This window comes from Lissotriton vulgaris, chromosome 10, assembly GCF_964263255.1.
Source record: "Lissotriton vulgaris chromosome 10, aLisVul1.2, whole genome shotgun sequence".
NCBI lineage: Eukaryota > Metazoa > Chordata > Amphibia > Caudata > Salamandridae > Lissotriton > Lissotriton vulgaris.
Window position 1 is genome coordinate 655,134,239 of NC_141698.1, and position 12,630 is coordinate 655,146,868.

Below are 12,630 nucleotides of genomic sequence, written 5' to 3' on the forward strand. Positions count from 1 at the left end.
TGATGAACTGAAGAAAGCTTTATGTCAAGCACCTGTTTTAGCGACACCATGTTACAGTAAGCCTTTTACACTTTTTGTCACTGAACGCGATGGCACAGCGTTATCGGTTCTCACTCAAGATCAGGCAGACAAACACAAGCCTTGTGCTTACTTTTCTAGTACATTGGATCCAGTGGCCCAGGCTTTGCCTGCGTGCCTAAAATCAGTTGCAGCAACAGCTCTAGCAATCAGACAAAGCGACTCCATAGTATTAGGACATCCCCTGACAGTACAAGTTCCACACTCAGTGGAAGTTCTCCTGAACCGAACCCAGACACAGCACTTGACTATAGCAAGACTGACAGGATATGAATTGACACTGTTTCAGCCACACATCGAGATCAGACGTTGCAACACGTTAAATCCTGCTACACTTTTACCTTCAAGTACGACAAACCCTGCACCACATGACTGCGTGGAAATAATTAATACTGTAACAAAACCAAGACAAGACTTGACAGACATTGCATTACCCGACCCAGACCTGACACTTTATGTGGATGGTTCATGCATGAGAACAAGCAAAGGAGAGTTAGTGGCCGCATATGCAGTGACCACTGATACTGAAGTCATAGAAACACATCGCATTGACACCTTGTCAGCCCAAGCAGCAGAGCTCATTGCTCTGACCCGAGCCTGTATACGAGCCAAGAACCGGAAAGTAAATATATACACAGATTCACAGTACGCATTCGGAGTCGTTCACGACTTCGGCGTCCTCTGGCAAGAGAGAGGTTTTCTGACCTCCCACGGAGCCAAAATCCAGCATGGTCCCCTCTTTCAAGCTCTGTTAGAGGCAATACACTTGCCAACAGCCATAGCCATCATGAAGTGCAAAGCACATACGAAAGTCACCGACACCATTTCCCAGGGTAACGACCTGGCAGATCGAACAGCTAAACTCACGGCCCAGGCTCAAACAGACATACCGACTAACACGACTAAGACTGAAGTACCATCACAGACACATTGTATGACCGTTAAGGATCCCACACAAGATGTACTCGACATACAGACACATGCTACTCCAGACGAAATTAAGAAATGGACTGAACAAGGAGGGGTCCAGACAGATCAGGGATGGATGACAAAGGGAAAAGCTACATGGTTTTTCCCCGACTCTATGGTTCAAGTTATCATAAATACAGCACATAGTCCAGCACACTTAGGAGAAAAAGCCATGTTAGACAGCATACAGAATATTTGGTTCAACAAGCATTTACGTGCAGCAGCAAAACAGAAAGTGCGTACTTGCATGATCTGTTGTCAGTTCAATCCAGGCAAAGGCATTCCCGTGGAACAAGGTGGATTTCATCCTCCTGACCACCCTTTCGAAGTCCTCCAGATGGACTATATTCAGATGGACAGATGTAGAGGATTCAAGTATGTCCTCGTAGTTGTATGTGCCCTTTCCAGATGGACAGAAGCGTACCCAGTCCCAGATTACACTGCTGTGACCACTGCCAAACAGTTGGTTCGTGAATTTTTCCCGCGATACGGCTTGCCCCGTGTCGTGTACTCAGATAATGGACAGCCATTCTCGTCCGAATTGATGAAACAGGTATCACTCGTGTTAGGATACCAGTGGAAATTCCACTGCGTACGACACCCCGAAGCAGCTGGTCTCGTTGAGAGACATAATCAGACTCTGAAACACGGTTAGCGAAGGTCTGTGCAGAAAAAGGTGTAGATTGGATGGTAGCCTTGCCGGTTGCCCTCTTTTACATGCGCATGGTAGCTCATTCCAGAACCGGACTATCTCCTTATGAGGTTGTCTTCGGTAGACCACCGAATATGTGGGGTACGCCTATGCCGCGTAAGATCACCGATGTTGATAGTAATATGCTGACAGATTACCTGGCTTCCTTGATGTCTGCACTACTCTCTTGTCGTTCACAGGTCGCGGCTGCCTTACCGGACAACACCCAAGTGAAACCGCATGAAATCGTTCCGGGTGACCATGTTTGTATAAGGAACTTTGACCGCTCAAGCCCTCTGGAGCCCAGGTGGCGGGAGCCGAAACTGGTGTTGATGACCACGAGGACCGCAGTGAAAGTCGAGGGAAGGAAAGGCTGGCTACATTCCAGCCACGTAAAAAGATTCCATGGACTGTGCCCAGAGACATTTCCCAAGGACTGCCCTGATTCCGATACTGACACTAAACTCCCCTTGTTAGAAAAAACTCCGCAGCAGGAGTATAGAAGCAAGTTACGGTCTAGTAAGTCAGACAGCGTTTAATTGTTTAAGTCCCCCTCGGGTGAAGCGGTTAGACAGGTTTCTGACATGTATGAGATAGACCCAAATAGTGAGAGAGATAGACAGAAAGTCAAGAAAAACAAATATTGCAAGAATTTGCGTAGCAGATGTATTATTTTCCTAACCATTATGTTTTTTCTGAGTATAACGATTATATGTATAAGCTTGACACTACATGTTTTCTTTCCTCCTCTTGGTTCACATGTACATTCTTCTTTTAATGACACTGTAGAACACACATTCAGTGATCTGCCACCTCACGAACTATCCTATCGACTAGCAATGCGCAACAACACTTTCATTCGTATGTTACACCATACTCACCAGACCAGCAACGCTACAAATTGCTGGGTATGCGGCCGACTCCCACCTTATCAGAAATACAAGGGAGCTCTGCCCCTCTTTCCCTATCCGTTTACACATAATGGTTCGTGCGGAGCATGGTTTGCTTTAATGTCACTACTAGACAGTAAGTCCACAGTTTCCCAGGGTGATTGGATATGGGGCAACCTGAATACAGTCATGAATAAAGCATGTTTTCCAGATGCGGACGGTCTTCCCCAAAGGAAAGGAACCGATCTAGAGAATGAAGTATATGCCTTAGGCAATTTTTCTGAACGTCCAGTCCGAGACTGATTCGGCCTTACCGTTTATTACAGTTTTACCAGTGAAAGGTGAACTATGCGTTAAAAAGAATGGCTCAGTACATCTAGGACATAGTGATTGTAATACTGTGGTCGAATTCAGTGATAAAGGAAAGTCTACTTTCAAAGCTTCCCGTCATTCATATTTTATTTGTGGTCAGACAGCTTATGTACATCTGCCCTTGGATTGGGATGGAACGTGTTATATCGCGTTCCTATTACCACCTGTTTTTCTAGCCCCATCCGATTATCATCGAAATTCACACCTTGTACATATAAGACATAAGAGGGAGATCGAGTCCCCTATTGTCGATCAAACTGAAACAACGTTGGAGCAATATACCGATTTCAATAAAGGATTCTTTTTCTTCATAGGCCCCATCCAAAATAGTAAATTAATACGTAGATTAACCAGAACTTTGGAAGCAGTAGTGAATGAGACTACTTCTGCTCTAGGTAACTTAACGGAAGAACAGTCTGCTATGAGACTTGTTGTTCTTCAAAACCGCCTTGTTCTTGACGTCATCCTGGCCGATAGGGGTGGAGCTTGTAGAGTGATCGGCTCCAGTTGTTGTGTGTTTATTCCTAATAACGCACCGTCAGTATATGCAGCAATAACAAGGCTCCATAAGATTGCTCACCAGATACACCAGAATCCAGGCACCTGGACATGGTCCGGTTGGCTCTGGAGTGTGATATCAGCCTGGGGATGGAAAGTGTTATCCTTCCTAGGGATTGTATTGCTCATAGTATTCAGTTACTGTCTCTGTCTGCAATGTGGGCCAGCGATTTGCGGCTTGTGCGCCACTGCTTGTGTTTTCCGTCCACGTTCCCGTGCTCGAATAAGAAAAGACGAGCAAATGATGTTATATGAACAGATAGATGGTCTCATGAAAATAGACATATCCTAAAGGGTGAAGTAGGGGCCAAGGAGGGAATAAGGAAATAGAAATTTTTGTATGGTCAATGTGTCCCCCACTCACACCCTACCCATATACCTATGCTCCATGTATGTCCATGTTACCATGTAACTCTTTCCCCGTGTCTGCCACAATAATGTCTCTGCATTTTTGTCTAACGTTAACATGTCAGTTATTAGGCCTACCCTGAGTGAAACGTTAATTCTGCACCAAGGCCTGCTTTTCCAATGCATTTACATGATACACGTTTAAATAACGCGAAGCACACGTTTTTGTGGTCCAGTCGAGCCAGACCCTGAATTGAGGCTCCGAGCCTCTTCTGTCTCAGAAAGCTGCAGTTTAGGTATGCATCCCTGACCTCTACCTTACTTCCTGCCCAGCCGAGCAGTGCTCGGCTCGGCCTGGCCTGCCTGCCAAGACGGTATTTTGCCTACAGTTATCTGTTCAGCCTCCGTGAAAACACATTCCAGTCTAGTGAAATAGGTAAACATATTCCCGCCTGCAGAGCAAAGGGCCCGGCCTTCCTGTCTTCTTGCAAGTAATTTACTGCACCCGTTGCCATAGTAGGCCCATGCCCCCACGTAATGCACAGAGAAATATAGGCACGCACTAGCATTAGTGATGGATGGCCTCTGCCCGAGAGACCTTTTTCTTCAGACAATACATCCTCCAAACACAAGATATCAGATAGGCTATAGGTGCAGGTCGTTCTGACATCCCAGACTCCAGACTCCTCTACTAGTGCTAAAGGCAACCCCCCAGCTCTCCCCGGTTACACGTCAATTACACGTCATTACTAAGTTGCGCGCGCATGTCGAGTAAAGGTTTCTGCTGACCCTGCAGATTTCCTCCATACATCCACCCACCTGTGACACTCCTATGACATGCCGAGTGTACGCCTCTTTACACGCCTCTTCCTACGCCCATATGTTCTTATCTCTCTCTTTTCACTTGCTCCGCCTGGAGTGTTACGCCTACTGTATCCATTGCTATTATGTGATTTTACTATATATATTGTATGATGTTAATAAAAATGTGACATCCCTTCCTGAACCTTAGTGGTGATGGAACACGATTCTCCCCTGGCTCGAGCCATTGGAATAAAGCCCGTATGACTCAGATACCACGGACTCTGCCTCTCATTTTATGAGCTATTCTTATTGATATTTAATGTATAGAAAAATGTATAGGTAATTTTATTTACCACACAACAATCGTCCATACTATATTCTGTTTGATGCACTTGCGCTGCCCCCACAAATAATTCTGAGAATAGCAACTTAATTTTTAGCCTCCAAGATCAAATTCCTTCACTTTTTCAGAATGTCCCATTTTTCAGTTTGACATTTTGCTTCTCTATTTATACATAGTTTATTAAGATGCTAATATATTTAATTTTCAAATCAGTTGGAGACTCCCCCTGAGAAGGCCTTGCGTACCGCCAGGGGTCCCTTGACCACATCTTAAGAACCATTGGTTTATCGAATGGGCCAGAAGAGAGAAACACTGTCTTTGTCTCTCTTTTCACTTGTTTGTTCTTTGCTCACCCATCCTCTCCACACCTGGCAGCTTGAACTCAATCTGGGCAATGCACTCCTTCCACTACACTTGCTTAGACACCAGTCATCCCTCTGGGTAATTGGGGGGAGACAATGTTCTCCTACTGAGCATGGGAGCAGCGCTGCTCTGTGCACACCCAGCTTGCGCCCTGCTCCCCTCAGAGCCCAGCTGAGTGACACCAGGTATAAATGAATGCCTGCTTGGCTGCTATCTTTGTTGGGTAGGGGGCATTGTAAAAGACAATGGACAAACTGGAGAGTTTATAGAAGATTAATACATGTTTAGTGCAAAACCGTTAGCAATCATCAATAATAAAGCAAAATGCCATATTCATGGACCTTGCCTTCACCCCCTTGCCAGTTGGAGCATGTAATGCTAAAATCCATACATTTTGACACTACATTCATATACTTTTTCTCAATGCAAACGAATGGAGGAAAGAACACCTGATAAAACAAAGCCAATAAGCAGGTATCTGTCTTTACTTGTGGGACGAACACTAGAAGACCATCAGAACTTGTTACAGGAAGCTCGGGTAAATCCTGTGACTTCACTAATTCCTGCAGTTCCCGCTTCACTGTGCCAGCCTCAGAAGAGGCTACTTTTATCAGAATGGTGATGCTGAAAGTGCAATGTACAACAACATGGCAGTGCATTTAAAATATGTGCTGATGTAGAATCATGCTAAGACAAGACTTTAGTGTAATTTATGCAAGTATAAAAATGAAATAGTTATTGTTAATACAAGCAATGTATTTTTGTGTTCTCTGCATGATGGTTACCTAGGATGGCGGAGCTCTGAGGAAGCAGGCAGACTTTGAAAGAGTTTCGCTTGCAGGCAGACTGAGTGGTAGCAACCTCCTGCTATACTTGCACTGATTGCTGATGTTCATGTGTGACTCCAGCATCACTGGAAAAAAACATCCCTCCTCTTAGCCCAGCTTTCTGTCATTCCTTTTAGAGGAACCCCACGACATAGCTGTATTAATTTACTGCACACCACAGTAAACATATCATCAAAAATAAAATCACAATGGTGCACCTTTTATTTGGAAAATGTATTTCATGTGATGGGATGAAATGCGTAAGAATGATTGCCATGGAACCCACCATCCAGCTATTCTCGAGCGGTGTCACAGACTGTCTTGGTGATTGACTTAATAGGACAGAGCCGCATTCACCTGGGACATGTGTATTGGGACCTATGTAGAAAAAAACTGGAAATACATTTCCTAACTTGACACTGGTCTTAGCTAAGAGGTGCATTGCAGTGCACTGAAAGTGCGTCTCTCCCCTTCTTTCGGTAAAGATGTCAGAGTATGGTATTACACACACCTAACTGCATTGTGGGTTGAGATCTTGTTCATGCTCAAAAGCCCTGACAGTTTTATACACGTTTTGTGACATGAAGCAAATGATTGATGATTATTTATTATAAAAATTCTGTCATAGACCTCTGAAGATTTGTTATGCATAATTCTGACATGTATCACTAGTGTCCACTATATTCATATGGTTCTGTCTCACCAGGGAAGTTCATGCTAACCGTTTGTTCTTTAGTTTATTATACTGTATATAGGTCTGTTTAACATAAAGAAATGCAAGCTACAGCCTAGCTACGGCCTCAGATGGCGTTCTGGGGTACTCTACCACTTGCGTTGCAAGGCGTAGTCTCTTTGACAAAGATGGTGAGGCTACAGAGGATGCTGTACTTTTTTTCATAACATCCCAGTTCACATCCCTAAATCCACCTTTCGCACCCTACACTCAGCGTTAGGCAGCTGTATCTGGAAAAAAGGGAGGAGGCGCGTTGCGCTCTGCAAATTGCAGTTGCATGTGGAGCAGGGGAGGTTGGGTGCCCCTAACTTTGAACATTATTATTTGGCTTCGTAGCTGCAGTGGCCTATGTGCTGGCTGGTTACCTTACAGAGGAACTGGCCCTCCCTGACATTACCCGGGCGTGACAAATAGTCTATCACACTTTTCTGCCTAATGCCAAAATCCCGCCACATGCGAACCGCTTGTTTTGAATTGCATCTACCAGTCTACACCGCAATTTGCGACTCACACCGCATATACCCTGTTACTTTCTTGAGATTCCATTGAGTTCACTTGAGCCCTTTGGGGACTTGCTGGGCAGGGCAGGGGTGGAGGCCTGGGAAGCAACGGGAGCGAGCACCCTAAGGGGACTGCTCCGAGATGGTATCCTATTGGCCTATGAGCAGTTGCATGTGGAGTGTGACCTGCCAGTGGGGAACTTCCTAGCTTATGGTAAATTGCTGGCATTATTAGAGAGACACTGGGGAATTATAGACACCGAACCTGCCCAACACCCTCTGATACATACTTCATACGTAATGGGTAGCATACAGAAACTTTTTTCATGGTTGGTCCAAGTACTCACATTCACCAAACAGGATCTCCTAGCTGCGACTTGGAGTTGCTGGCAGGCAGAGGTGGGCAGAGAGTTAACACAGAAGGAGTGGGAGAAACTGTGATGCTATCCTAGGAAAGTATCACAGAACTCAGTTCCAATATATTCAGAATAATATCCTCCATAGGGCCTATCTTACTCCGGTTGGCTTGCACTGCATATTTGGTTCATCCTCTAAGTGCCCCAGATGTCCACAGCTGACACTATGGAGAGGAGTGTCTGAAGCACTGAAGAAGATGACTGGTCGCTTTGATGTGTACTCAAAGGGAGGTGCTCTGCTGGGTGCCATCTCTGCTGCGAAGCAGTGGTCGATTTGCTGACAGGCCTCTAGGATAAGGATATCTGATAATGGTTGAGGTCATGCTATTGCAAATACAAATGTTCTTCCACATCTAAATAGGGCATTGAAACCAGAAGTTTGGCTGAGTTAGACCCCAACCAATCTATGGCAGGGCTCTCCCCTCTGCCGAACTCTAAATTACCCCAGAACTTTGCAGATGGAGTTGTTCAGCATGTCCTCACAGGGGGAGCTAATTTCACTGCACACGAAGAATGTCCGGTTCCTTTATTGTGAAATAGAAAACATATATTCAATATGTTTAGTGTATATGAATCTTTTAGTAATCAATAAAATAAATTTCAGAATTTTTATGATCAAGAAATTCAAAACCTGGGGAGGATATTTAAAGTTTCACATTGCCAAGCAACTTTCCTCCAGATATTGCTAACCAGCAACCAGAGTAACATGAGATTTGCACTGGTACAAAAATGGGATCTATAAATGACCCGTAAAAATGTATTTTTTGTTGTATGCTTTTGCATAGCCGTTCAATGACAGTGTCAATAGAAAAATTGTAGGATACCCGTGCAAATGCTTATAACAATTCCCTAGGAGCTTAGGGCACTGTTCAACATGGCTGCCTTCCAATTTACAATGGTGAGACCATGGACACTTCTGTTCTCCAATTCTTGGAGCACTTAACTCTGCTGTAGCAAAAGCAGAGATCTTTTTTCCACCGGGATGAAGGTGCAGCAGCTATAAAGTATTCTATTATGACAGAGGTTCCTGGTCCACCCCTTACCCGTTGATTAGCTCATTTGAGCTTGTTTGGCCCTTGGGGTCTTGTCCTGGGCTCTTTAAATACAAGATGAGCAGTTAATGGCCTTATGTTTCCAAAAGGACAGGCGACTATCCCTTGATGTCTTCGCCTTCCCTCATGGTTTTACCTTCCTACTTTGGTTTCCTGTCCCATTGCAGGAACTTACCACATACATTTTTTATATTAAGTCCTTTATGAATTGACTATCAAAGTCACTTAGTTATGTTTCAAGTCTTAGAGCAACCGTCACATACCACATTGTGAATGTGAGTGTTAGAAAACCTGGAAGAGTGAGTAGCGTGAGAGGTTGTGTGGCACGAGAACATGTGGACGGAATATTTGCAGCTTAGTACTTGCTTCTACAGATTCAATTAAAAACATAAAAAGAGATCCTACACCACATCCCTCACACACACAGACACGATCCAACCTGTGCATTGTACCTCGAGGGCATGGCACAAGCTACCGACCAGAGCGGACAGACTACCTATTTATGCCCCGGCACTCCCTAAAGCCAACCACCCGAGACTATCGGTGACGCAGGAAAATAACATGACACAGTTGCTAGAGGACATGAAGTTCTACACAATGAAGGATATTTTCCCACATGGCAGATTCATACTGCGAGACAACCCATCACTGAGCATACATAACACTCAAATGAAGATGTTCGCGGCTGCAGATGGCGAGCAGGGATATGTATGCTACCTATCCGGAGGAACCACCAACACTACTCGCACTACAGGCCCTGTTGAAAGCGCCAACATGCCAGAAATTAATAACCCGCCTATACCCTGCATCACAATCAGAGCAAATAGAGCTCAGTAACAAATCACTCCTTAGGTGGGAAATACTGCTGGGTGGGACCATTGACGTACAGGATTGGGAGTATAGCTGTGCGCAACTACAGTTACTGACATCAAATTGTAACTTGCGTATTATACACTTCAAATTTCTGCACCAATTTTAATACTCACCGACTCAAATACACAGCTATGGTCTCAGAGCGCATGACAAATGCCAAGATGTGAAGTTGTGCGCGCCGATTTCCTGCACCTAGTGTGGACGTGCCCGCAAATACACAAATACTGGCATGATCTAATGGACGCACTAACGGGAATGCTGGATGAGCTAGTGCAGAACACCCCTTTGGTGTGTTTACTGGGGATATATAAGTTAAAGCCCGCAAAGAGACGGAAGTTCCTTGCGGTGCCCCTGCAGTTAGCAAAGCGAAGGGTGGCTATTAGATGGAGCAGCAAGCACACCCCCCTCCTGCCCCCCAGGTTTAAGGACTGGCTAGTTGACATGTCCTATTGTATGGAAACTATGGCGGTTTATGCAGAAGAACTACCGCAGACATCGAGGCCCAAGGATTTCTGGGAGCCGCTAAAATGATATCTCCTGAATATGCAAAGTGATGATTAAGATGTGTTAGAAGATGTAAATGCCATTTTATGAGGTCGGTGGTGATATATGCTCTATTGGGGGGTGGACAGTATGAATATGCGGCTGTCACTTATCTACATGGCTGCACAAGCGCTAAGTTGTATAATGTTATGGGAAACTCATGCAATATGGTGGACCCCAATGTACACTAGTGAATGTTTATGCATCAATGACAGAACGTATGTATTTGCTGAGGACTACCTGCTGTAGCTTGAATAGATTTATGTCCAAGTACTGTTCACTGTGAACTAAATGATTACAATGTAAATGTGAATAACTTGTCGGACCGGACAAAATAAATAAAGTAAAAAAAAAAATAGAGATCCTATTGTTGTGTTTATCAAAATACAAGTTACCTGGTGCAGAAAAAACATAAGCCTTTTGAAAAAGCATGGGCAAAGTAGTTCTCTTGTGAAACTCTTGCTGTTAACCTATAGTGTAGACAAAGAGGACATATTACAGCAGGACATGAGTTTGTTGTTTTGTTTTTAGAATGACAGTATTTTTGATAATTGGAGCTACCTGCGTAATGGAGAATAACCGAATGATGAAGACGAACCGAAACTCATACCCTCAAGTTTCTAACCACAGACACCTGAGCAAGGTACATACTATTCTTCTTGTACTTGGATCTAAACGTGTACTTAAATAGGGTTTATAATATTAGTAACTTGTTTTTTACAATGCGAATTGTGACACAGTCTTGCAGTTCCAAATGGCTGCAAATGGCTAATGTTAATATTTTGTAACTATTATTATTAAAAAAGATTTTCCCAACTCAATACATTTAGTATAGTTATAAAAGCTGTCAGAGTGGCAGTTAGCAATCATTGCTGTATTCAAATAACACAAACAATCTTCAACACAGATGCATTCAAGTGAGGGGTCGCTTATTGGTGGGTCAGCATTTCCACACATTTTACAGAACACAATCAGAAAACCCAATTTTACAAGGATCAGGCTCATAGTGTTCCACAGGGACAAGTGTAGCTGTTTCCTACTCCATATCATAATGGTTCTGCAATACTCCTCAAATCCTAGTAAATTTGCATGGTCATCCTCATTTTATTTTATTTTTGATAGCCCACTTTATTGATTTTGAGAAAACAAAAGAAGATTAATAACAGCACAGCACTTAGGCCCATATTCATGGCATTGCAAGTATACTGACAATAATATTTGTACAAACACGCACAGCGATCAAGGCACATCACATGGAAGAACAAGCAATCCATCAGGAGTAAGGAGCCAGGTTTATGGACCCATTATCCCAGTTGGTTCACCCACTTGCCCCATATCTTGGCATTTGGCTGGGCATCTACTGGCGACAAACAAGGATTTCTCTTGAGCGGCAGCCCAGTCCACACCTCTGCAGCATTTAGCTACTTTAGGAGGGTCGGGTTGCGTCCATCCCATTCAAATATCACGCTTGGCCACCACAATGGCCATCCCCAAGAATAATTTGTCCACCCAGGACCCATCCCGGCCGTCTGAAACGCCCAGGAGGAGACACATGGGGTACATGCCAGCCCAGGACATGTGTGAGTTCAAATTCTATCTTGTGCCAATATTTTATAAGGCGGGGATAAGACCAGACCATGTGGTAAAAATCTGCTGAGCATTGCCTGCAGCGGGCGCATTCGGACGAGACTTGCAGCTCCGCCTTATGCAGACGCTCCAGGGTGAGATCGGCGGGAAGGAGGTAGTAGATTTGGACTAGTCGATGCCTGGTGGAGGCAGTGACAGTCTTGGGGGCAATAAGGGCGTCACACTGGTCCTTGTCTTCCAGAGGGCCTAGCCATCCCTCTCATCAAAGTTTAAGTGAGGGAAGCGTTGTAGGGCTGTTATTCGTGAGGGTACGAAAAGTAAGCAATATTCCGCTCTTCCCCAGGTTTCCCATCATGACCTGTGCCTCCAGTGGGCTGAATTCGGGGAGTGTGAGCCTTGAGGGCATGTCGCATCTGTAGATATTTATAAAATTGTGCGGAATGAAGGGTAAAGCGCCCCTCCAAGTCCTGGAAGGTCCTTATGTGATCTCCCACCTACAGGTCGCCTAGCTGTGAAATGCCAATGTGGTCCAAGCGTTCGCTGACTCAATTTAGTGTCCCATTGTGTGTGATGCAAGGCCAAGCGCAAGGCCATGAAGACCACCCGTGCCACCATTGGTAGTTTTTTAGGAATAGGGCATCCGTACATGATGGCTTTTATTTTGGGGAAGCCAATGTCTCGTA

The 12,630-nt window shown here is 44.6% G+C and overlaps 1 protein-coding gene across 3 annotated transcripts in view; it reads left to right on the plus strand.

Moving 5' to 3' along the window:
• Positions 1 to 12,630, plus strand: part of RNF32 (ring finger protein 32) — a 347,542-nt gene that overhangs the window by 53,759 nt on the left and 281,153 nt on the right. For all 3 annotated transcript variants that reach the window (XM_086941487.1, XM_086941488.1, XM_086941489.1), the window contains exon 2: positions 10,892 to 11,003. In XM_086941487.1, coding sequence (XP_086797613.1) covers positions 10,893 to 11,003 — 111 coding nt within the window. In that variant the 5' untranslated portion in view covers position 10,892. The remainder of the gene's footprint in view (positions 1 to 10,891; positions 11,004 to 12,630) is intronic.